This window comes from Hyperoodon ampullatus (genome assembly GCF_949752795.1).
Source record: "Hyperoodon ampullatus genome assembly, chromosome: 5".
Classification (NCBI taxonomy): Eukaryota; Metazoa; Chordata; class Mammalia; order Artiodactyla; family Ziphiidae; genus Hyperoodon; species Hyperoodon ampullatus.
In genome coordinates, this window is record NC_136918.1 from 8104338 (window position 1) to 8129940 (window position 25603).

A 25603-nucleotide genomic window follows, 5' to 3' on the forward strand; every position below is an offset into this window, starting at 1 on the left:
ATTGCCACCTGGTGGCAGAGTCTTTGCCTACATAGCAGGGGAGAGAGATTTAAAAGAGAAGAGCAAAGACTTAACCAGGGTAAGCTGGGACAAAGCGAGAGAGAGGCATGGACATATATACCCTACCAAACGTAAAATAGATAGCTAGTGGGAAGCAGCCGCTCGGTGCTTTGTGACCGCCTGGAGGGGTGGGATAGGGAGGATGGGAGGGAGGGAGACGCAAGAGGGAAGAGATATGGGAACATATGTATATGTATAACTGATTCACTTTGTTATAAAGCAGAAACTAACACACCATTGTAAAGCAATTATACTCCAATAAAGATGTTAAAAAAAAAAAAAAAAAAAGACTTAACCAGACAGCAGCTGTGGCCAGTGGGAGGGACTCTGTGTTGGAAGTGAGAACCCAGGGGCTCCAGTCTGTGCCCTGCCCTAGACCCACCCCGCTGGCCCTGAGTCAGCCGCTTCAGCTCTCTGGACAGCAGATCCTTGATTGTGCAGCTCCGGCATGGACCAGTATTCTTCCTGGAGATCCCTTCTAACAGACATTCCCGGACCCTTCGTTGTCTCTCTTACGTTGCATTGAACCTGGGGGAATTGTGCAGGTAGATTTTGAGGCACCACAGGGGGAAGCGGGGTTGGGCAAGTAGGGCTTTCCGGAGCCCTCAGGCCACTGTGTGAAGGTAACACCTTCTCCTGCAAGTGGGCGGCTTGGCCCACTGTGGGTTCTCACTCTTTCTCTGGGATTCTCTCAGACTCCAGGCGCTTAAGGTCAGTTCTCGCCCCCTGCCTTTCTTCAGGGGACCAGAGAGCGATCCTCTTCCACACACTAGGGTGTTTCCACCAGGAATGACCTCTGATCGTAGTCCAAGGACTTAAGTTCAGGATCTAGCGAAGACTTAGCACAGTGGGGGAGGTTATTAGTTGTATTCACTTGTAAGGAACCGGAAACCTGACCCGAACTGCGTTGATAAAGGGAATGTATGTGCTTTTTAGTTCTGGGGTAAATCTGGCTTCAACTTCACCTGTATCCAGGGTTCAGACACCGTGGCCAGGATCTAGATCTGGTTTCTCTCTATTTCTCAGCCCTTCTTCCTTCAAGCCCAGTGGTGCCTTGGGGGTGTCTTATGGGGCTTTAGGTCCTCATACTCTCAACCTACATGAAAAGACACAATCTAAGTAAAGACAGTGATTCCACACTGATCCCTAGATCTCCCATGCCACAGAGCACCGTCCCTAATTGCCTCCAACAGACACACATTCTGGATGGAGGCCCCATGGTTGGGGTTTTCTTCTTTCTAGCGTCCCAACATGTCTGCAGGAGCCCCTGGGGGCACCCCTTCCCTCCTTATCCAGCAGGAGCCAGCACGCTTGCGCCAGCTTTGCCTAGCACAGGTCCTGGAGTGCATTCTGATTGGTCCCATTTGGGCACATTCCCCGCCCCCCCACCCTCCCCAACCAATCACCGTGGCCACTGGATTGGAATGTGCTGACTGGCTTAGCCCCTGTCACAGGCTCCACCCCTCAAGGTGGGAGGGGGCAAAGTCTCGAAACAAACACAATCCACAGGGAATCCAAAGATGTTTTACTAAAAAAGGAAGCAGAGGATGCTGGAGGCAAAACCATCAGGAATCCATTAGTAACTAACATAAGGGTTAGTAGAATGGAAGTGTATAAATGATTGATCTTTCAGTTACATCAGGGTGATAAGGCCATCCTTCTGATAGCGTCACTTCATTGCCCCTGGGAAGTTTCATTTGGTAGCAACCGTATCCTGTCCTCCCATGCTACCATCCACAGAGGACAGCCATGCTGAGGACACATTTCAGTGGTGACTTCCGGGCTTCCCTGGGGGCGCAGTGGTTGAGCGTCCGCCTGCCGATGCAGGGGACACGGGTTCGTGCCCCGGTACGGGAAGATCCCACATGCCGCGGAGCGGCTGGGCCCGTGAGCCATGGCCGCTGAGCCTGCGCGTCCGGAGCCTGTGCTCCGCAACGGGAGAGGCCGCGACAGTGAGAGGCCCGCGTACTGCAAAAAAAAAAAAAAAAAAAAAAAAAAAAAAAAAAAAAATTCCAGATAGAGTTCCAAATAGGAAGGGCCTTAGGGACCTGCTCCAAGCCCCCTCCAAGGTATAGATGGGAACCAGAGAGGGTCAGAGGGACCCTGGTCCAAGCCCCCCAGGCAGTGGATGGGACGAGTGAGGGTGAGGGCCTTGCTGAGCTCCTCCAGCCAGTTAGACTGCAGAGCCAAGACGCTCCGCCTGGCAGCCCCTTCTCTGGGGGTGCCTCGTTACCACGGGATTCCTGAGCCGGCAGGCAGGAAGGCAGCCGAGGTGAAGTCCCAGACGACATCTTTGCCGTGAAGAATCCACAAAATCAGTGATCCCCAGTCAGGCCCCTCACCGTGGCATTGCTGGCACCTCTATTGCAAGTACTTGTTGCTACAGGGCATCCCTTCCTAATTGTATTTTGCTCGGGCCGATGTTACACATTAACGTTCCCAGCACATTCAGATGAGGCCAAGGGAGGAGGTGGTGTGAGAGCAGAGACTTGATTTTCTGCAGATAAACCACAAGGGGATCATCGGAAATGAATGCTCTGTGTGTGTGCGTGAGTCCTCAGAGACCCAGAGTGTTGTACTGAGGGGCACTCTGTGCCAGGTCCCAGTATACACCCTAGAATCAGACCTGAGCCCCACTGAGAAAGGCATTTCAGGGGTGGGCATAGCATGTGCAAAGGCACAGAGGCTTAAAACACACAGCCAAGTTGAGGAGCACATGAAGCAGAGAGTAGTAGCGAAGAGACTAGTTCATGGAAAGAGGCCCCACTGGTCTAGTTTGTCATTTATTCCTTCATTAAAACGTGGGCCTTCTGAAGTCCCATATTTTTTAAATTTAGATTTTATTTACACTAAATACATTCATAAGGTTTATTTAAAATAACAGTTTTAAGTTCCCTGCCTACCCCTGTTTCCAGCCACCCTCCCCAGAAGCAACGAGTGCTGTCAGATTCTCCTGTTTTCTTCTAAGATACTTTTTGAAAATACACAAACAGCAGTATTCCCCTCCCTGCTGACATGCACCCTTCTTTCTTCTTTTTTTTAAAATTAATTAATTAATTAATTAATTTTTGGCTGTGTTGGGTCTTCGTTGCTGCACGCGGGCTTTCTCTAGTTGTGGCGAGCGGGGGTTACTCTTCATTACGGTGCGTGGGCTTCAGTAGTTGTGGCGCACGGGCTCAGTAGTTGTGGTGCACAGGCTTCGTTGCTCCGCAGCATGTGGGATCCTCCCGGACCAGGGCTCGAACCCGTGTCCCCTGCATTGGCAGCTGGATTCTTAACCACTGCGCCACCAGGAAGTCCCACACCCTTCTTTCTCCACTTCACGGACCTTGGAGGTGACTCAGCACACGATGGGCTTCTTCCTTCTTCTTGATGCTGGTGGGAGTTCCGAGGTAGTGCCCCAGGCTGAACATCTAGAGCTTAGAGACCTCTCATGCCGCCCTCATGTTGCAGTGGAGAAGACCAGAGACCCAGAGAAAGTGGGGAGCCCCCCACCCAGGTCTCCCAGCTGTCCAGTGACTGAGCCAGGACCGAAACGCTAGTCTTCTGCCCTCACATCGACCCACTTCCCTGCCTTGGTGACCCTCATTTGTCAGACCAGCAGGTGGCAAAGGTGAGGGGTGAGGCTGCCGTTTTGGGTGGTCATTGCAGGCCGTCAGCTGATGTAGCACCACCTCTTGTGCTGTGGCTCCAGACTTCCATAGTCACCTTCAGACGTGTGCCCTCCCCTCCGCTTCCTCTCTCCTCCTCCTTCCCACCTTTGCGGCAGCAGCCCTGTGTCCAGCCTCCGCCCCATCCCTAGCCCAGCAGCTGGTCCCTATGACAACACGGGCCTTCCATCCAGAAGCAGCATCCCAGGTATTTTATTCTGAGCCCCAATTAAGCAGGGCAGGCTGCTGGCTGGGAGCGATGCAGGGAAGTATGCTTTATGGCCTGTGAAAGAGCTCAGGTGCTATTTATAGCTCCTTAATCGGTGTTGCTAAATGGGGTCTTACTGCAAGTCCCCTGGCAACTGCGCATTCTCATCACAGAGAATATCCTCCACGCAGCCTCCTCCCTGCATCTGGCGCCCCTCTCGGAGGAAGTGGTGCCTCCCCCGTGCTCAGCAGCTGTCAGCAGGCTGCCTGGCCCTCCTAACCTCCTCCTGACACAAGCGGGCCCTTTGCAGTCCCGCCTTTGGGGATATTTGGTCCACAGCTGTCACTTCCATCAGGAACCTGAAGTCCTCGGGCAGCTGTTTGTCTCAGGGCTGACATTCTGTCCCCAGCCTCCCTCCACCTCCACCCAGCCTCTCCGCCACTGCCCGGGTGGGATGAGGGACACATAGGACTCAATACATGGGTAAACATCCACAAAATCCTTTCCATGAATACCTCATGGGTTAACAGTAGTTTCAGTTATTTAAACGGAGCAATGTAACTATTACCCCCTTCATCCACTCTCCCTCCCCCACCCTTCTTTACAGCTGGGGAATTCAGGCTGAGCATGGGAAAGGGAATCAACTAATGCCATTGGTCGGGCACTCTCCTGGAACTTCACATGTGCCACTTAATTCAGTCTTCACACCAGTTACTTTATAGAGAAAGAGCCTGTATCAGTCAGGATGGGCCAGGTCTTGCTGCAGTAATAGACAAGCCCCAAGTCACACTGACTTCAAACAACCAAGATTTGTCTTTGCCCTTGGTGCATGCTCATCACTAGTCCCCTGGAGGCTCTATTCTGCAAGGTTTGCGTCCTCACTTCAGGTCCGGGGTCACTAGGAGCAGCCCCTAATGGTCACTAATGGAAAAGAGAAGGCAGCAATGCCCTGACCAGCTAACTGCTAAAGCTTCCAGTTGGAAGTGACACACAGCACTTCCACTCATTGGCCAAGGCAAGACTTATGGCCGCACCTAACTTCAGTGAGTAGGAAAGGGCAAGGTGATTCTGTGCCCGGAGGGTGAGAGCTGGAATATTTGAGAATAGTCCTAACAACCTCCACAGGAGCCGAAGGTCCCAGGGTGAAGACAGATCCTGCAGCTCCGAAGTGGCAGAGCAGGGATTCGAACACTCTGTTGTTTCTCCCAGACATCTGTGCTCTTTTCCCATGTTTAGACATGGGCTCTCAAGTCAGACTTCTGGCTTGAATCCTACCTCTAGTACCCACCTGTTGCGTTACCCTCACTAGGCAAGCCACTCCACCTCTTAGAGCCTCATTTCTTCGTCAGATGAAGATGTTAGCACAAGACTATGTTCTGAAAATCAAAACTTCATTCCTAAGTTTGGGGCGAACTCCTTTGGCAGCCAGATCAGCCTGAACTGGTGTGAGGCTATTTTGAGTCGTTTCTTATTTTACTCAGTGTGAATATTCATAGGTTTCGCTATAGAAATATCAACGTGTGTGATTGCAGACGCTGCCCCAGACCCCTGGGATGTAAGGCAAAACGTGGCATATGCAACCTAATTACTAAACTCTGGAACTCTGAATTCCCAAACAGTCTGCCCCGGGGTTTTGGATAAGGGACCACAGATCTGTCTCACCTCCCTCAAGGGGTTGTAGTGAGGATGAAGGGAGATGATGTGTCAGAAGTTCTTCTGGGCTTCCAGAAGCCACGTGGTCTTCCCTGGTGGCACAGTGGTTAAGAATCCGCCTGCCAATGCAGGGGACATGGGTTCGAGCCCTGGTCTGGGAAGATCCCACATGCCGCGGAGCAACAAAGCCCGTGCGCCACAACTACTGAGCCTGCACTCTAGCGCCCTCGAGCCACAACTACTGAGCCCATGTGCCATAACTACTGAAGCCCGCGGGCCTAGAGCCCGTGCTCCACAACAAGAGAAGCCACCACAATGAGAAGCCCGCGCACTGCAACGAAGAGTAGCCCCCGCTTGCTGCAACTAGAGAAAAGCAACGAAGCAGCAACAAAGACCCAATGCAGCCAGAAACAATAAATAAATAAAATAAAATAATGAAATAAATAAATTTATTAAAAAAAAAAAAAAGTTCTGAGCACAGGCCCAGCACATAGTAAGTGCACAGACATTGGTGGTGATTCTGGGTCCCTAGGTTGGACGGACGAGGCAGGAAAGAGGCCCCACAAGAGCTAAAACGAAAGCAGGAAAACAGTGGGGCTGCTCCAGTTGGCACGTGATTGAAATCAGTGCATCTCCCTCGTTCCTGAGTACTGTATCCTAGTCAATAGAGGTTCTTTAGGACCTCATAAATCCTTGAATGTGTTTTGGAATGGTTCACTCTGACAGCAAATAGGATGTTTGTGCAGGTCCTTGGAAAAGACTTTGTAAATCTAATGTGTTCTCACACATTAAATTTAAAAGCAAAAGGCTGTGCCCTTGCCTGCCATTGGTCGTGTCCGAGATTTTGTCTTCTCACTCACTTCTCAGTTTCTCACTCAGAATCGTGGAATTTGCAAGAGGGTTCTAAAACCCTCTTCCTCCGAAGTCCCCAAGGCCCCACCTTAAGATGGGAAACTGGGACCCCATCCTTCCAGCAGCTTCCCTTCTATCTGCTAAATAGACTGGGGTTGTACTTAAAATTTCATCTGGCAAAGGGGTTCTCCTGCTTTGGCAAAGAGACTTGCCCTTCCTCGTCACATAGGCTGAGAACTGTTGCCATGTGTGCCCCTTAGACCTGGGTTAAGAATGCCTGGGTTGGAATCCCAGATCACTAGCTGTGTGACCTTGGCCAATTATGATCCCCCCGTGACTCACTTTCCTCATCTGTAAAGAAAGATGTTGATGGTTGTGGGGATTAAATAAGTTAATTTATGGAAGTTCTTAAAACAGTGCCTGGTGCAGTAAACTCACTTGAAATGCTAACTGTCATTATTATTATTAATCAATATATATGTTATTATGTTATTACTACCACAATGAATTTGTGGCAGAGCCAGACCTGTGTCTTCTGTCTCTCACTTCAAGAATCTTATCCAACTAGAGTCAAGTATTTGAAAATAAGAAATGGTGAGGGTATGGACAAATTGCTGGTGGGAATGTACAATGATGCAGCTGCTGTGGAAAGCAGTCTGGCAGATTCCTCAAAAAACTAAACATGGAATCGACATGACCCAGCAATTCCACTCCTAGGTGTACACCCGAGAGAAATGAAAACAGGTTCTCAAACAGATACTTATACACTAATATTCATAGAAGCACTAATCACAATAGCCAAAAGGGGAATACACCCCAAAATGTCCATCAGTGGCTGAAAGGATAAACAAAATGTGACATATCAATACAATCGAGTATTACTTAGCCATTAAAAGAAACGAAATTCTGATACATGCTACAGCACAGATGAACCTCGAAGACATGCTGAGTGCAGAAGGCCAGATACAAAGGTCATGTATTGTATGATCCCATTTATATGGAATATCCAGAATAGATAAGTTCATAGAGATAGAAAGCAGATTAGCAGTTGCTGAAGGAATGGGGAGGAACTGCTGAATGGATACAGGGTTTCCTTTGTGGGTGATGAGAATGGTTTGGAACTTGACAGAGGTGATGGTTGCCCAACACTGTGAATGTGCCAAATGCCACTGAATCACGCATTTTAAAACAGTCCCTTTTATGTTAGGCAAACTTCACCTCAATTAAAAAATAAAATCCAGGGCTTCCCTGGTGGCGCAGTGGTTGAGGGTCCGCCTGCTGATGCAGGGGATGCGGGTTCGTGCCCCAGTCTGGGAGGATCCTACATGCCGCGGAGCGGCTGGGCCCGTGAGCCATGGCCGCTGAGCCTGCGCGTCCGGAGCCTGTGCTCCGCAACAGGAGAGGCCACAACAGTGAGAGGCCCGCGTACCACAAAAAAGATAAAATAAAAATAAAATAGAATAAAATAAAATTCAGTGCAAGGAAGTTGTCACCAGACTTCAGTCAACAGGGCAACTATGTGCATGCAGGAAATATCTGAGGGGTGAACTGAATCACTCTGAGCATGGCACGGGGTAAGCACCCTTCGCCTCCCAGCCCCCTCAGGAAGCTGTGTGCCTCTCAAATTGAGGGTGTCTGACTTTTGTGATTCCCCAGCACCTGGCCTAGCACACAGCGGATCCTCAAGAAATATGGGACTCCTGGTGGTAAAAACATAGCGAATACACATCGGGTCTGCCCGCCCCCCACACTCTATGTAGTATTGTGCCAGCAGCCCAGCCTTGATGCTTGATTTCCTCACTGCGAAATAACACGGGACATGGTGCTGTGTCTACACTCACTGTGTTGGCCCAGTGAGATGATGCATCTAAGCCCCCCTGTGGCTGGGCTTGGCCTAGAGGCAGGGCTCAGCAGAGGGCAGCTGCTACTTGCCTTAGGTTATTAGTATTGTTATTTCAATTGGGAAATAAGCCTTTTATTTCTGCAGCTTTATTGAGATACAGTTGACATATAACCTTGTGTAAGTTTAAGGGACAAAACGTGTTGATCTGATACACTTACATATCACAAAATGATTGCCACTGTAGTGTCAGCCGACACCTCTGTCATCTCACATAATTATCATTTCTTATTTGTGGTGGGAACATTTAAGATCTACTCTCCTAGCAATTTGCAAGTATATAATACAGTATTAGTCGGTGATTATTACTGTTATCCAAGGTCAAGGGGACTCTCAAGCTACGTTCCTTTAGGAAACTGGTTTTGCCACATCCTGAACTAAGGGATTTTTCTGCATTTTCTTAACTCCCACAATCAAAAAAGTTGATTTTGTCTGTCATTTTTCTCTGCTAATATGTTTCTGTCCATAAACCTCTACCATCTGCCACCCCTTGTCCAGAGTAAAATAAGAAATAAGAAGATACCTGATTTTATGGGAAGATAGGTGTTATAGGCACCTTACACCAAATCCAGAAATGTTCTGGGCATTGAGGGGTGTCTTGTGAGGAACACAGACTCTGGAGCCCACGGCTGTGCCATTTCTCGGAAGCCCCTCTCTGCGCCTGAGCCTCCTTGTCTCTAAAGTGAGGGCACACGGGGCCTGCGCAGAGGCGCTGTGAGGACTGACCAGCTTACCAAGGGCAGTGCTCACACAGCACCTGCCCGGGCGAACTCCGCATCTGCCGCAGAGGTGGTGGTGCCACTACCATCCCCCCATGGGGATCTCTGCGGTGCCCTCTCCTCCAGTGTTCTCACCCTTGCACACTCACGGAGAACTGGTGGGGGGAAGGAGTGGGTGTATCTGGTGACCGGGCGAGTGACATTTGCTCAATCTGGACTCTCAGGATCCACGCGGAGACCAAAGGGAGAAAATGGGTTTTCGTGAAGCTCTGGTTTTCACATGCATTCGTGGATATTATGGCTGTGGAAGGACGGGGGGCAAACTCGTGGATCCCCTGGAGTTTGTGCCTCTGTGGTTGGATCAGACCCTCAGGCAGTTCATGGGGGATGGGCTGCCCCCCGTGTGAGGTGGGCAGGTTCCGACTTCCCATCAAGGTGGTAGATAAGCTTCAGTCTGAGTAGAGGTGACACTGTCAGCCCAGGGCTGTGTCTGGGCCTAGAAATGTCAATATTTCATTTGGCCATACCAAATTAAAGTAACTCAGAAATGTCACATAAAAAAATCTGGATTCTTGGCTTTTTTGGAAAGGGCAGGGAATCTGGTAACAGGGGCCCACATTCCTGCTTGGAGCTGAGGCCAGAGCTGAGTGATGACCCCTGGCATGTGTCTCCGGTGTCCATGGACCCCACCACCCTCCTCCTGCCCGCTGCTTTCATCTGCTCCGCACTGGTCACTTAGGGTACCTGCCTGGCCCCTAGGCACTGGAGTTTGCAGCCTCTGGTCTAAAACCCAGCCATACTTGTGACACTAGAAATGGTTTCATTCATGCACTGATCACTAACTTTTTGAAAAGTTATTTTAAAACAAGAAATCATTTGCCTTGAGACTAGAAGTGGAAATAGAGCAGTCATAGCTAAATATACTAACGATTATCCTTTATCAGGGCTCTCGACACACTGAAAATATTTATCTGCAGACCTCATCATTTACCACTTCTTAGTAGACACAGTTGTCCTCTTCCAGAGCTATCCCGTAAACACGGGCTCCTCTTGAGTCTAATTGGATCTTGTAACTAAGGGAGGCAGGGAGCCAGGGTGAGAAAACTCAGCAGACTCCATCCAAGAATTCAGTTTACTCATCAGTTTTCCTTTAGCTTAAGAAAAACAAGCTTCTGCCATCCTCCTCTGGGCCTGTTTCTGGGCTCACACTGGGAAAGGTCAAATAAACACAATAAATCCATTAGAAGGCCTTCATATTAAACCCCTGGGGCTGGTGCTATTTAGCAAGAGGCTAAAGTGATGCCGTTTCCCAAGTGGAAGTTGGCCTGACCTTGGCAATTTGCTAGAAAACAAGAGTCAACTGCGCCAGTTGGCCTTAGTGGTTGCAAGGAACACAGCCCCCAGGGCTGCTTCGGGAAGGGATGGGTGATTCTGGTGGTTGGCCCTGGAGAGGAGAAGACCCCTCACGTGGTCTGCACCTGCTTCCTTCTCCTCTCCTCTCCTGAAGATTTGGTCTTCAGGCCAAATCCCAGACAGAACCAGGTGGATTGAACAACCCGTTAGTAGCTATCCCCATAGACAGTGTCCTTCATCGAGGCCACCTCATAGCTTACCTGCCAGCCAGGGCTGGGCTTTGTTGGGTCAGGGGCCCACCTCCAGTCCATTCAGGAGCCTCTAGTGCACAGACAGTGATCTAGCACTACCACATGGGGTTGGGTTGCGGTCCGGGGCCTGGGGGCACTGTCACTGAGTGACAGAATCAGTAGGGCTGCATTTCCTTTGCAGTGACTGTCCCCCTACCTTCCCAGGAGAGTTTGGCAACAGGATGCGCCCCAAACCACACTGCCTGAATTCCAGGCCCATTTTTCACTACTTAACTGTGGCTTTCGGTGAGTTACTCTGTGCCTTGGTTTCCTCAGTCTATAAATGGGCTTTCATGATAGTAACTACCTCCTTGGGTCATAGTGAAGTATAAGTACAGTGAGACATAAACTGCTTAGAACATCTCACGACGTAGGACGTGCTAGGTAAGTCCTTGCTGTGACCATTCACATCATTTTCATTATTATCGCCAGCAATCCAGCCAAAGAGCCCAGAACACCAAGATGGGCTTTGAAAATCTACCAGCGCTCGTGAGTGTCCTTGTGCTTCTGCTTCTGATGAATAGGGCTGGATCAGGGTCCCACAGGGCTGGGGTTAGACCCCAGCTCCTGGCCTGCTCAGACCTCTGGTGGGAATTATCTGTGGTTGTCGACATGCAGGCATCCCACAGGGCGTCAGGTCCTCAGCTCACCACACAAGCTGCCTCTTTTTTTTTTGCACTTTGTCCTAAAGGACTAGCTGCTCTGAAAACAAAATAGCTGTCATTTGACGATGGCCCACGTGTGCCAGGGCCTACGCCGGGTACCTATCCTCCGCCCCCGTCTCGTCCTGCCCCTGCTCCCCGTGAGGAGGGGCTTGTCCCCCTGCTCCAGAGGAAGCAGCTGCCCTGTGAGACCAGAACTGGTTCTATGCCCTCTCACCCCAGGCCTGGGCTTCTCCCTCCCAGTGACGCCTTCCCCGCGGCTATGCTAAGTTCTCGACAGACAAGAGCGTTACTACCCATTAACTAGAATTTAACTGTGATTCATCTTCTAGCCAAGCTCTCACTGAGCCAGATTAAGGCCAACTCATGACTCTTCTCATTCGCTTTTGCCCTGTCTCTTTTTTTGTTTTTAACTGATACACAGAATTGGATGAAACAGAATCGTTGGTTGTAATACACTGTCATCATTGGTCCCGTGCATAGCCCTCTTTTATTCTGCTTTGCTGATTCCTATATTTATTTCTTACTAATTTAATGCCACCATGAATCCGTCATCCAACCCAAGGACTAGAAAATTGACAACCGGGCGCTTCTGTGCCTCCACGGTCTAGCCTTGCCAACCCCCATCCCCTCTGCCTCAAGGCAACCACTCCTCTGAATTCTGTGTTTCCTGTTCCTTTTTAGACACCTATAGTATGTGTCTAAATAATGCCTTGCTTAGTTTAGTTCTCGAACTTTCGAGTGTGCCTCTTCCTTTCCCAATACCACACTGTGTTCATTACCATGGCTTTAAGTAAGTCCTGCTCTCCAGCTGGCAAGTTCTGCTATCCCCACGCTCATTTTTCTTCTTTCAAAGGGGACACACCATGAGGAATGGGGGTCCCATCCCTGAGGGCCCCAACCTTGCCCTGGAGGGGATGAGTACCAACTGTCTCTGAAGGATCCTGCTCCGCTCCCTGGTCTCCCTATTTTGGACGTGCTTCTTTCAGTGTCTGTAGGGGCAGCCAGGTTGTTCCCATGGCTGCAGCGGCAGAGGTAACTTCTAGGGGTGTTGGGATGATCCGTGGTGCAGGGTACACGCCAGCCAGGCCCTCCCCCACTGAGGCTCTCCCCACGTGACCAGAGGCTGTCCTCGGCCAGGGCCAGGGTGTCCAGCCATTGTGCAGCTCCCTGGGGCGGGCTCCAGATCATAAACAGTCAGATTTTCTGGGAAAGTTTTCAGCTGAGTCAGGAGCATCCCTCCAGCAGACCCGCGGAGCCGGCACAGTGTATTGTTAATTCTGTCAGCCTGCAGGAACCTTGCTGGAGGGTTCTTTAGCTGACTTAGGGCAGTAGGAAAGGGCTACTTTTAAAATTCATTCCCTGCACCAGAAGAGCTGGGCCATAGTTTGCTTTGTAGAGATGAAGGCTCATTGCAGCTGTCTCCCCTCCCCCAGATACCCTCCCACTGGCCCAGCACCCACGATGTCCAAAGCAGAGCCACGGGGCTGGGCAGCAACGACAAGAGCCAGTCCCTGCCTGTGGGAGCCCACAGTCTGCACTGACTTTTTTTTTTTTTTTAACAGACTAGACTTTCTCCAACAATTGATTATTGTTTCCTCAAAGTGTCTTCTGGGAAAACTGTGAACGTTTCCCAGTGTTACACAAAAGAGATTTCTTTGAACACATCTTAGAGATATGCCTTCAGAGCCAACAGACATCCTTCTCAGCCCTCAGCAGAGATAACTCTTATTCATCCTCTAAAACTTCTCTTAGCTGCAGCCTCCTCCAGGAAGCCATCCTGGATACCCCCTGGCTGGGTTAGGCGCCCCTCTTCCTGGCTCCTTCCGCTCCCCCTACAATTCCTTCTCTTAAGCACAGACCACTCTGTGCTTTTTTCAGTCTCCCTGTCCTGTCTGTAGCCCCATGAGCCTCTGTGTGCCTGGCTGTCTACTCAGGACCTGCAAAGCCCGTTTGTGAGTAGAAGTCGGATGAATACACGCCTGTGCGATGAGCATCACAAGTTGGACAAGACTTTATCCACCGAGTCCACAAAATGACATTAGAACTCTGATACCCCCCCAAACCCTTCTTGAGAAGCCTTTAATCAAAACAGTGATGTTCTTTGTGCCTTGATTTTTCCATCTGCAGAATGCACCCATCCTCCTACATGGTTCAAGTTTGCTGCTGAAACAGACTGGCCTTGGCCTTGTACTAGGGTGGAGGCTGAGCTCGGAGTCCTATCCAGCACAGCTCCCTACACCCCAGCCAGGCTCTCAGAGGCTGGGCAGGTGATGGGACCCTCTTTCCTCTCCCCACTCCTTCCCAACCCAAGCACACAGAGGTTCCTCCAGGCTGCATCTGCTTGGAGGTTGAGAAGGCCCCTTAGAGGCCAAGGCCACAAACCACCCCAGGAGGGGAGTCCCCAGTGCCCACCTGGAGCCATTCATTCAGCCTCAGAGCTGGGAGAAGGCAACAGGTAAACCCCCCTGGCTTCAGCGGGGCCAGGCATGGCTGCAAGGTGGGCGGACAGGCAGCTCCAGCCCTGCCGAGATCTTGGCCAGCAGGGCAGAGAGTACTGGTGGATGGAAGGCCCTCGGACAGGGGGTTCAGGTCACTGGATTCCTCGTTCTTTTGACAATGCTGTGGCTAAAATGTGCCTCACCTGGTAAAGCTGAGGAGAGCCTTTGAGCAGCCAGCCTTGCTTTTGATATAATAGCAGATTGTAACCAGCTAGCCCCCTGGACCTGGCTCAGCACCACCTCCCCCAGGAAGCCTGCCTGGCTTGTGCCAGCAGCTTGGGAGCCACGGCCCTGGATTACCAAGGCTCATCCTCTAACATGTATTTCACAGGCATCCCTGGCCTTGCCATTCACTTTTTCTTGTGTGTTGAAACCTGATTTGATTGGGTGCAGTCAGTCCTTCCACTGCCAGGATTAAAGGTGACTTCTATTCTGTCAAGTGTCAGCTGGTAGAAAGGACCCCCAGCCTTCTTGCCAAGCCACTTGCCGCACTGGTAGAGGCTGAGGCCCCAAGGAGGTTGGGGAGGCCGCTCTGCCAGACGGTGGCCGAGGCCGGCCAGAGCCCAGGGCTGCCAGCTGCTCAGCCACTTTCCAGTCAGCTGTGAGGCCGGGTTGGGGAGAAGAAGCCCTGAAGTGGCACTGAACACAGATGACCTGAATGCCAGAGGCTTCTTGTCCCCAATTCATTGTCCAGCTCCCAACCTGGTGTCCCCACAGCTACTCACCGCCCCCCGCCACCATTCCTGCCTGCCTTGCCCCCGTATGCTTTGTCCCTGAGAATAGCAAACTGATCAGCTGGGTGAGGAGGGAGGTGAAGAAAGGCAATGCTGATGGGCTGAGCAAAAGAGAGCGGGAAGTAATGGTCAAAGTGGGGGTGGTTGATTCAGCATCCCTGGGGTCCTGGAAGGGGCATTTAGGAGTGATGCTGCAGTCCATGGTATGGCCCAGGATGTGGGTAGCTGGGTAGAGGGGCGTGGCCTCCAGCCCCAGGAGGCTGCGTGATGAGAGGGTCGTGCCTGTGGAGGATTCTGTCACCAGGGAGGTGGCAGATATGGGTTGAGAAGGGACCGGGGAGGCCAAGCCAGAGCCCTTAACAAGGACCAGAAGAGGACCCGGCCAAGTGGTGTGAGCCACAGAGGAGCTGGGACTTCTCATAGCAGATGGAGGCTGCAGAGCTTTGTATGTGGCAAAGGAGCGAGGGGTCCTGCCCACCTCCTGGCCCTGAGACACCAACAGCGCCCAGGGAAGGCTGAAGAGCAGTGGTGTCCTGGGAGAGGAAGCTGGGTTCAGTTAGGGCGGGAGGTGGAGGGGGCTCTCAGAAAAGAAGGTGGGTTGCAGTTTTCTGTGTGGAGTGGCACTGCCAGAGGGCACAATGGGAGCTCTGAGGGTGGGGAAGCCAAGGGCCGGGGTCAGAGTTCAGGAGGCACGGAGCTTTGTGGGTGTGGCACTTTAGAGACACGACGGCCACTGGAAGGAGGCTTTTCCAAGCATCACCATCTAATGGACCTTCGTATCACTCATTCTACCTTCCTTTGCTTCTGTGTTCCATTTACTCCCCACCCCTTTCCTGGAAGCTTGTGCCATCCTGTTTCTTGGATTCCTTTTTCATTTTGCTGGAATAACTCCTTAAGTAACTTTCAGGCTGAGTGGTTAGAGGCTCTTCTTTTAGAGCCACTGAACACATCTAAAAATACAGCTGCTGTTCACTCCACAGCCATGTAGCTCCCCTTTGCCTGGGAGCATCGCAGAGTCTTTAGGTGAGAATATCTTGCTGTTTAGTACTGAGTCGGGGAGCTGGTGAACAGGCCAGCCCCTCGGGCACTTCCTCCAGTGGAAGTGTCTGTGCCCATGATGCTTGCTGGCACCAAGTTCATCTGAAGATGCTCCTTTTGTCCCAGCTGTAGTCATACACTTTTTGTGGGGGAAACAGTGAAGCTTGCTAAGAGAAACCTCCAGATTCCAGGGGCTTTCTGGGTGTGAGCTGAGGTCTCTGTTGGCCATGATAGGGCCAATTGGTAGAGGTATGGCGTATTTTAGAAGTGAGCAGGTAATGACACATTTGTCCATTTGTGTAGTTAGCTAAGTGGGTTGACACTTGACAGGTGCAGACCCAGAAAGTGGGGGAGCGATGTCTTTGGGGAGGAGGTGACACTTGATTTGGGTCCTGAAAGAGGAGACAGGCTTCTGGCAGGCAGTAGAGGGGAGGATGTTCTAGCTGAAGGAATAGCATGAGGGGAGGCCCAGAGGCATGCAGACAATTCTCTGAGTCTTTGGACACCAAAACCATGGTCTGCAGAAAGTGATTAGCACAGTGTCTGACACGAAGAGTGTGTGTGCTTGCCCACATGCATGTCTTCTCCTTTCTTCCCCCCCCAAAACCATGTCTACTTAAGTTCAGATTTCAGGGCTGTCACTGAACGCTTCCCCCATCTGCTGACCATTGTCTAAACTGTTCCAAAAGAATTTCACCTCTTGACCTTAAAAATGTTGGTCTTCTTTTGTTTTCAAAATATAAATGCAGGAATGGGGTTAGGGAGATGACTCGCATCTTGACATCTCCTCGCCATCAGCAGAGGAGACTTAAAGGGGCCCAGAGAAGAAGCTTAAGGCACAAAGTGCCCAGCTCTCCACTGTTTCATCATAGACATAGACCATCAAAACCAGATGAGCTAACACCCCCATTTTATTGACAGCAAAACAGAGTCCCTGGGCAGTTCTGTGGCTTACTGAGGGTCATGTAGGGGGTGAGTGGTGGAGAATTATGGAAAATTCAGCTCCCTAGAGAACTTTGGAAATGATTGCCTTGCGATATTTTTAGCACAGAACAAGACATCCAGCCCTGGCTCCAGTAAGTCTTCATCAAGAGCAGAGCATTGTTGTCAATTAGGATGATGTACCAGGACATTTTTAGGACCACAATAAGTAAAGTATTACTATTTTTTTTTTTTTTTTTTGGTGGTACGCGGGCCTCTCACTGCTGTGGCCTCTCCCGTTGCGGAGCACAGGCTCCGGATGCATAGACTCAGCGGCCATGGCTCACAGGCCTAGCTGCTCCGCAGCATGTGGGATCTTCCCGGACCGGGGCACGAACCCGTGTCCCCTGCATCGGCAGGCGGACTCTCAACCACTGCGCCACCAGGGAAGCCCTATTACTATTTTTTAAAGGTACCTCTTGGGCTGATGGCCTGGAATAAGACATACTGTAGAGAGAACGCCTTTGGAACAAGGAGCATGTTGTGTCATACCGTTGTCACAAGGCATGGATGGAGGTGTGGATGCCCCCATTTTACAGATGAGAAAAATGTGGCTCTGTGAAGGTGAGCCAGCTGTCTGGCCCACTGGTGGTGGAAACAGAAGCTGGATAGTTTTCTTTTAATAAATGTTTACTGCATTCCTTTTTCTTTTGGCCTTGCCACGCAGCATGCAGGATCTTAGTTCCCCAACCAGGGATCAAACCCGGCCCCCCTGCAGTGGAAGCATGGAGTCTTAACCACTGGACCACCAGGGAATTCCCTGGGAGCAGAAGCTGGGATTCCAAACTAGTCCCTTCTCCCCACTTTGCCTGTTGGGACAGGTGGGAAGGTGCCTGGCTTGTGTCATATCCACACCCACCCACCAGGGAGCCAAGGCACTCTTAACTCAGTCAGTGACTGATTTTTTTTAATGTAAACTTGTTTTTGAAGTATGACATATATGCTGAAAGTGTACCAATCTCAGGTGATTAAGCCTGATGATTTTTACAAACTGACCACACTGGTATTGCCAGAGCTCAAATCAAGGAGCAGAACAATACCCACCCCCCAGTCACTGCTCCCCACTAACATCACCACTACCCTAACTTCATCATCCTGCTATACAGATGAGGTTACACAAAATGTACTTCTTTCACTCAAAATTATGTTTGAGTGATTCATCCATGTTTTTTTTTTTGCATGTAATTGTGGTTCCTTCATTCTCACGGCTGATTAGTATTCTACTATAAGAAGAGACACTGTTTGTATGTGCATTCCACTGATGGTGGAGAGTAGAATTCTTGTTTCCAGTTGGGCACTTCTCTAAGCCTCCGTGTACGTGCATTTTGGTGAGCATGTGTACACCAGGGGGAGACTGTGGGCCCTAGGTTCGGTCTTAGTAGATGCTCCCAGTTTTCCAAAATGGTTGTGCCAGTTTACACACCCACCCGAAACCATATGAGAGTTCCAGTTGCTCCACATCCTCACCAGCACTTGCTACTGTCTTATTTTCATTTTAGCCATTCTTGTTGGCATATAGCAAGAGTCACATTATGGTGTTAATTTGCATTTTTCTGATGGTTCTTGAAGTTGAGCACTTTTTCATATATTTATTGGTTATTTGGATATTCACTTTTGCAAAAATGATTCCTTTTTAAGCTTATCTTTGTCAGAAAATATTTCTAAGAATGGCTTCCAGGCTGAAAGATGCTGTGTTTCTCTTCCCACCTGGGTGATCATTTCTAAACCTTGACACTTGGCAGTTCTAAAGCCAAAGGGAGTTAGAAAGAGGAGTTGGGGGATGACCCAGGCCACACGGGGCATCCTTGGAGCTCTGGAAGTCACTTTCTCTGTGCGCTTTGGTGCTACTGTGAAGTCGTCAGTTAAAGTTCCCTCAGAAATTAGGAGACTTTTTTTTTTAAACAGTTGCAAGATCTTTTTTTTTTTTTTTTTTTTTTTGCGGTACGCGGGCCTCTCACTGTTGTGGCCTCTCCCGTTGCGGAGCACAGCCTCCAGACACGCAGGCTCAGTGGCCATGGCTCACGGGCCCAGCCGCTCCGCGGCATGTGGGATCTTCCCGGACCAGGGCACGAACCCATGTCCCCTGTATCGGCAGGCGGACTCTCAACCACTGCGCCACCAGGGAAGCCCAAGATCTTTTTTTTTAATTAATTAATTAATTAAGTTGTTTATTTTTGGCTGCTTTAGGTCTTCGTTGCGGTGCGTGGGCTTCTCATGGCGGCAGCTTCTCATTGCACTGGCTCTAGGCACGCGGGCTTCAGTAGTTGTGGCATGTGGGCTCAGTAGTTGTGTCTCGTGGGCTCTAGAGCGCAGGCTCAGTAGTTGTGGCACACTGGCTTAGTTGCTCCGCGGCATGTGGGATCTTCCCAGACCAGGGATCATACCCGTGTCCCCTGCATTGGCAGGTGGATTCTTAACAACTGTGCCACCAGGGAAGCCCCGGGAGAGATGGTTTATATTTCACATTTAGAGCTAAAGGTGTGCTCTGAACTCCGGCCCCTCCCCGCTCCCTCGCTTCCTTTGGAGTTTTGGCTCTGGAGTGATTTCAGTGACTGCAGAGGAATGAATAGAAACATACCTCTTTCCTTCTCTTCAGCACCTAACTGGGCAGAGAACACACAGGGAACTGAGTCTGCTGACCAGGCTTAGCATTTTGGACATTGAGGACCTAGTATGTGCCTAGAGCTTTAAAGTGATTACAGAAGTTCTTAAGCCCTGGCAATGATTCTCAAACGTTAACAGCTCAAAATTTTCCTGATGCAGAATGCGAGCCCATCTCCCGACATTCAGAGAAGGAACTGCTGGCCTCCTAGCAGACCCCACCTCATTAACAGCCCTGCCCAAGCTCATCCTCACAAAGGGTGACCAAACAAATGCCTGGATGGGGACGAGATAGCTAGACGTGCTGAATGTCGGACACCTGCTATGTGCTGGTCACCGTGCCAAGTGCTTTCTACTCTCTAACTCCTTTAACCCTCACCACAAGCCTCCTGTCAATTAAGACCTGCCCTGTTCTCAGGGGGTTTACAGGAGAGTGGGAACTCAAGACAGCAGCCTTGTCAGGTAAGAGCAATTTATTTCAATAGCTTGAAACAGCTGTAGGAGACACGCCCCAAAGAAGCAAGTCAATTCGTTCATTTAACAGATGGTTTCTGGGCCATCCCCCTGTGACAGGCCCAGGCTGGGGATTGTTGGTCCATTTTACAAATGAAGAAACAAGCGCTCAGAGTACCCTTCACAAAGGCACAAACTTGCAGTTGGCAGAGCTGGAGCTGGAAGTCAGGGACTCCAGATTTCTGAAGATCCCTGGGATGTGCCAGAGGAGAGGGGTCTGATGGCCGTGAAGAAAGGGAAAGTGGCTGACCGGGTCCACGTTGAAATGGGTGGGCATGAGAGCAGAAAAGGCATCTTGGTGGCAGGGCGGCCCGTTTAGGTGGGTGCAGAACTCACGCAGGAGAGGTGGGCACCGGTGAACTGGAAAACGGTCGGAGCCAGAGTAAGAGCCTGTGGACTGTGTGAGCCTGGGAGACAGGTGACCCTCCCCTTCGCTTCAGACCTTAAAGTGATCTTCCATTATTGCATGGTGTTTAAGGGAGGCACCGTGAAGCTCCACCTGTAGGCTTTTGGGCTGTGTGATTCTGGACAAGCCCCTTCACCTCTGAGCCTCAGTTTCCTTTTCTCTGAAGTAGGCATCTCTAAATGAGATACAGTAAGTCCCCTACATACGAACCTTCAAGTTGAGAACTTTCAAAGATGCGAACATTCATTCGCATGTCCAGTCACGTAAGTTAGTCCACGTGTCTGGCGTACATTGTCACGTGCGTGCATCCTCTACAAGTGGTTGTGCTTTTGTGTACAGTACTGTATACAGTACTGTAGTACAGTATCTTTATTTCAAGCCCAGGATGTCCAGAAGCACACGTAAAAGTGGCGGTGTTGTAGCTGGTACTGCTAAGAAGGGCCAAGCGATAACGATGGAAACAAAAGTGAAAATAATTGAGAGAGTGGAGTGAGGCAGAAAGATGGTTAGACGTTGCTTGTTCTTATAACATGAATTGTTCAACCATCAGCACGATTCTAAAGAAAAAGTACAAGATCATGGAGCATGTGAAGTCTGCTGTGCTGATGATGTTGACAGTGATATTGAAGAAGTGTGGAAAAGTGATGGAGGAGATGAAAAACTTCTCAGCGTGTGGATGCAGCATCAGCATCAGAGTTGAGTCCTGCTCAGCTTAATGCTGATTCAAGAGAAAGCTAAAAGCTTTTATGAAGACTTGAAGAAGAAACACGGCGAAGAAGCAGAGGATACGTCTTTTAATGCCAGCCATGGCTGGTTTTATCGATTCAAGGCTAGAGACAACCTTCACAAGGTAAAAGTAAGTGGCAAGGCAGCGAGTGCAGATATGGTAGCTGCCCGGGAATTTCTTGAATTCTCTTTGTCCCAGAGAGAGGACTAAGAGAGACAAGAGGAAGAAAAAGTAACTGAAGAACCGAAGAGATTCACGATGCAGTAATGGCAAGGGGATATTCTTTATTTGAGGAGGCCCTGTTAGTCTCTGAGGCACAGGACCCGAATGTAGAAAGGTACACAAAGGTTGCAGCAGCTGTGCAGAATGCAATCCAGTGCTACCGTATAATCTATGACAAGAAAAAACAGAGCTACTACCCAGACATCACTGGACCATTTTTTCAAGAGGGTAGATGGAATTGAATCCAGCAAGGAACCGAACCTGTGCCATCAACGTCAGGCGTGAGTGGAATTGCCGCTTGCCCTCCGTCTCCTGTTGCTGACGATCCTTCAGCTCTACTGTCTCCCACCTCCTCTCCCTCCTCCAGTCAGTAACTCTTCTTGCCTGTTCACTTGATACCAGCCCCTGGATACCAGCTGTTGTACTGTACTACTGTACTTTTCAAGGTACTGTACTGTAAGATTTAAAATGTTTGCTTATTTATTTTTTCTTTTTTATGTATTATTTGTGTGACAAATATTATAAGCCTATTACAGTACAGTACTATATAGCTGATTGTGCTAGTTGGGTACCTAGGCTAACTTTGTTGGACTTACAGTCAAATTGGACTTATGAACACACTCTCGGAACAGAACTTGTTCATATGTAGGGGACTTAACTGTAAATCTAACATAGCAAAGGGACAGAACAGATGCTCAATAAATGTGGTTAAATATAAGACAGTTTCCAGTTTCCAGCTGCCTGGGTCCAACTCCCAGCTTTGCCATTTACCAGCTGTGTGTCCTTGGACAAGTGACTTACCCACTCTGTGTTTCTGTTTCTTCCTCCTTAAAATTGGGATAATAATAATAGTTCCTACTCTAAGAGGTAATTTTTTTTTACTGTATTACCTTTTTATTTTTATATTTTTTACATCTTTATTGGAGTATAATTGCTTTGCAATGTTGTGTTAGTTTCTGCTATACAACAAAGTGAATCAGCTACATGTATACATATATCCCCATATCCCCTCCCTCTTGAGCCTCCCTCCCACCCTCCCTATCCCACCCCTCTAGGTGGTCACAGAGCACAGAACTGATCTCCCTGTGCTATGCGGCTGCTTCCCACTAGCTATCCATTTTACATTGAGTAGTGTATATATGTCAACGTTATTCTCTCACTTCGTCCCAGCTTCCCCTGCCCACCCCCACTGTGTCCTCAAGTCCGTTCTCTATGTCTGCATCTTTATTCCTGCCCTGCCACTAGGTTCATCAGTACCGTATTTTTAGACTCCATATATATGCATTAGCATATGGTACTTGTTTTTCTCTTTCTGACTTACTTCATGCTGTATGACAGACTCTAGGTCCATCCACCCCTAAGAGGTAACTGTGATATGAGTTTGATACATACATTCACATGAGTTGGTACAGATAAAGAGCTTAGCACAGCACCTGGCCACATAATATGTCTTCAATAAACAGTAGCTACAATTATATTTCATCTCTCATGTTGCTTGGTAAATAAGTAGCAGTTGATCATTAAATAAGGCTTTTAAAGGTTTTTTCTCCCCAACATCCAGTGGCACAGGCGGCAAGCATTGGTGCTATAGGAACTAAAAGGAGATCATGGGAACTTGCGGTGGGCAGGTCAAGATGTCAAGGATGGGAAGATTTGGGTGGGGAGTCAGGGAAAGGGGTTCACAGAGGCATAATTTGGGGGACTGTGCAAAGCTTGGATGAGAACTGGGTGGGAGACAGTGAGAGGAGAGCTGGGTGCAGGGGCATTGCTAGGGGAGAGGTGGGGACACCTCGAGCGGGGTGTCAGGTGTTGGCCTAGGCATGGTGACCATGTGACCGCAAGACTTGGAGTGAGTGAGTAATCTGCTTTCTAGGGACGGGAAAGAGGGGGTGCCCGGGTCTCCCTAGCTAACCTCAAGGGTTTGTATGAGGATCAAAAGAAGATACAGAGATGGGAGTGTTTAAAACCACCAACACTCCACGAGGATATGCAGCCTCGCCCCATGTGAAGGAGGGCTGGGTACGCTCTTGTGCATGGCTTCCAACACACCAGCCAAGTCTGGGTTTGATTTTAATGACTCTCCTCATTAACTCTGCATCTCCAGTAAATGAAAATTCCTATAAAACACACTCTCAACAACCTTCCCATTCCTTCCATTCCCTTGTGATATTATTCCTCTCACAACTCTTGTGTTAGTGTTTACCACTTACAGTTTTATTGTATCTTAGCACGTTATAGAATGCTTTTAAAACATCACTTGTTCTGTTGACAAAAAAACAAGTGCTAAGATGCAGCATCAGGCCTCTAGCATGTTCCTGTGGGTTTGGGGAAACTAGGGCTGCAGAAGCCACATGAACCAGCATGTGACCACCACCTCTTCATTCCAGATCCAGCTGATCAGCACCATTCCTCTCCCTCCAGACCTCCCCACCTGTCCTGTCTTATGCCTCCATGCTTTTACCTGTTCTCTCTGCCTAGAACACCCTCCCCAACCTCACATCACATAAAACTCCTATTCACCCTTCAAAACCCCTTTCCAGTATCCTCTCCTGGAAGCTTTCAAACGACTCTTCCATATAGGAACTGCTCAGTTTCTGTCCTTGTGCATTTAAGAATTATTGCATATGTTACACTCTGCTACAATTATTCACATATTTCAACTTCCAGACCTCGAGCCTTCCTTCACACCCAGGGCTGCCATTGGCCTTGGCTTAGTGATCTCTGTATCCCCGGGGTCCAATTAGAGAGCCCGGAAGAGAATAAGAGCTTCATAAGTATGTCTGCAATAAATCTAACTAAACCTCGGTCCTATGTCCAGAGGTTCCATGGCTTATGAATTCTAATTCATGAATTTTTTCTAGAACTGGACATTTGAAGAAAATGCATTCCTCCACTCACTATCAAAAGAGGCTAGAGGAGAAGTTTGAGGGTTCAAGGGCATTTCAAACAGCCCCCGCCACCTCACCTGTTTCTAAGAGGAAGCCCCCTGCAGATCCACCCTAGGTCAGCGTCTCTCATTTTATCACGACCTGCAGCGAAAAGTATTTTTTACATTGAGACACACTGAACACTTACATCAGAGACAGAGCTTTCGTGGAGCCGTATTCACCCCTTGCTGTGGCATTGCTCTCTGTTTCTTCTTTCTTTCCTTTTCTTTCTTTTTTTTTTTCTTTAATCGCTGGTCACCACCTAAGGAATTGATTCCATGTGTCTTTAGTCGGGTTGGTTGCATCCCACAATTTGAAAGACACTGTTCTAAGCCTTCAGCTACTATAACCAGAGAAGGCTTCTCTGAGGAGCCTGGGGCCCTGAAGGGGAGCTCAGGAGCAGGCAGGCAGGGGGTGAGCAGGGGGTGGGTAAGGGTGAGAGGTGTAGGGACAGCTCTGGTGAGACTTAACTCTCTTCCCTCTCGTTGTAGCCGAGCCCCTGCCGTTGATGGACCTGTGCCGGAGATGCATCCGCCTAGCCCTGGGCCGCCAGCGCCTACGGGACATCGACTCCCTGCCCCTGCCTCAATCTCTCAAAAACTATCTGCAGTACCAGTGAGCCGGGGACGGAGGGGCAGCGGAGGGCACCCACAGACCCAGGCCTGTCGCTTCATGGTCACACTGTACATCAGGAAGGAGTCTCCCTCCTCACCCTGGCTCCCCAGGACATTCACTTCTTTGAAAGGGCAGGACATCTTCCCAACTTTGAAAAGAAAATGTCTGTTGCCAACAGTATTTGCTGTCTTGGAAGCAGCCCTCCCAAGTCAGACACCTCCTTGGAAGCCGGAAAGAGCCCGAAGCCTGCGCTGGGTGGAGATCCTGCCCGCTGAGCAGGACACAGCAGCCAAGCAGCCACCGGCATTGATCCTGTTTCCTTATTCAAGAGAATGAATAAAACATTTGGGCAAGACACTTTCTGTTGTGTGCCCCGCTGCAGACAGGGCCAGGGGAAAATTGGCCAGCTCCGGGAGAACATTGCCTCTGAATAATGCATGGTGAAAGCAGCTTGATGCCTGTGCCCCTCTGGGTCCCCACCCTTCCCAGGGCAGCAGGATTGTCATGACACTTTAGGACTTTGTGCCCCTTTGAGAGACTGTTAACCTAGGGATGCCCAGCTGCGGAATTGGCAAGTGGACAAAGCAGTGTTGAGACACCTCCCAGCTTACCTCTCTGAACGTTGTTTACTTCCCCTCTCACTCACCGTCCTTCCCCACCCGGACCCCCAGTCTCTGGATGCCCAGGGCACCTCTATTCAGGGAAGCTGAGTCTGACAGATTCACCCCAGGGAATGAGTGTATCCTTTATTATTATTGTTTTAAGTAGCGTTGCATTTTAGAAGAGTGTGGTGAGGGCAGTACTTAGTCCAAAGGTGCTAATGGGGGAATTGGAGGCCTTGTGACACCCACGGGGGTGATGTCCACTGGCTGGGGAGCCTTCCTGGGGGACTGAGGGTCTCCAGGCAACCGTCCATTCAGGATGCAGCCTGGCTGCCACAAAGCTTTATTTGAGCGAATTATTTTTTCACTTGAGGAGACTTGTACGAGTT

At 49.7% G+C, this 25603-nt stretch overlaps 1 protein-coding gene across 1 annotated transcript in view; it reads left to right on the top strand.

Moving 5' to 3' along the window:
* The window catches only part of SPSB4 (splA/ryanodine receptor domain and SOCS box containing 4), a gene marked incomplete at both ends in the record, with an annotated part of 62812 nt that extends 38196 nt beyond the window's left edge, over positions 1-24616 (top strand). The window contains one exon of the mRNA XM_079704623.1: positions 24489-24616. Coding sequence (XP_079560749.1) covers positions 24489-24616 — 128 coding nt within the window. The remainder of the gene's footprint in view (positions 1-24488) is intronic.
* Between the last annotated feature and the right edge of the window lie 987 nt (positions 24617-25603).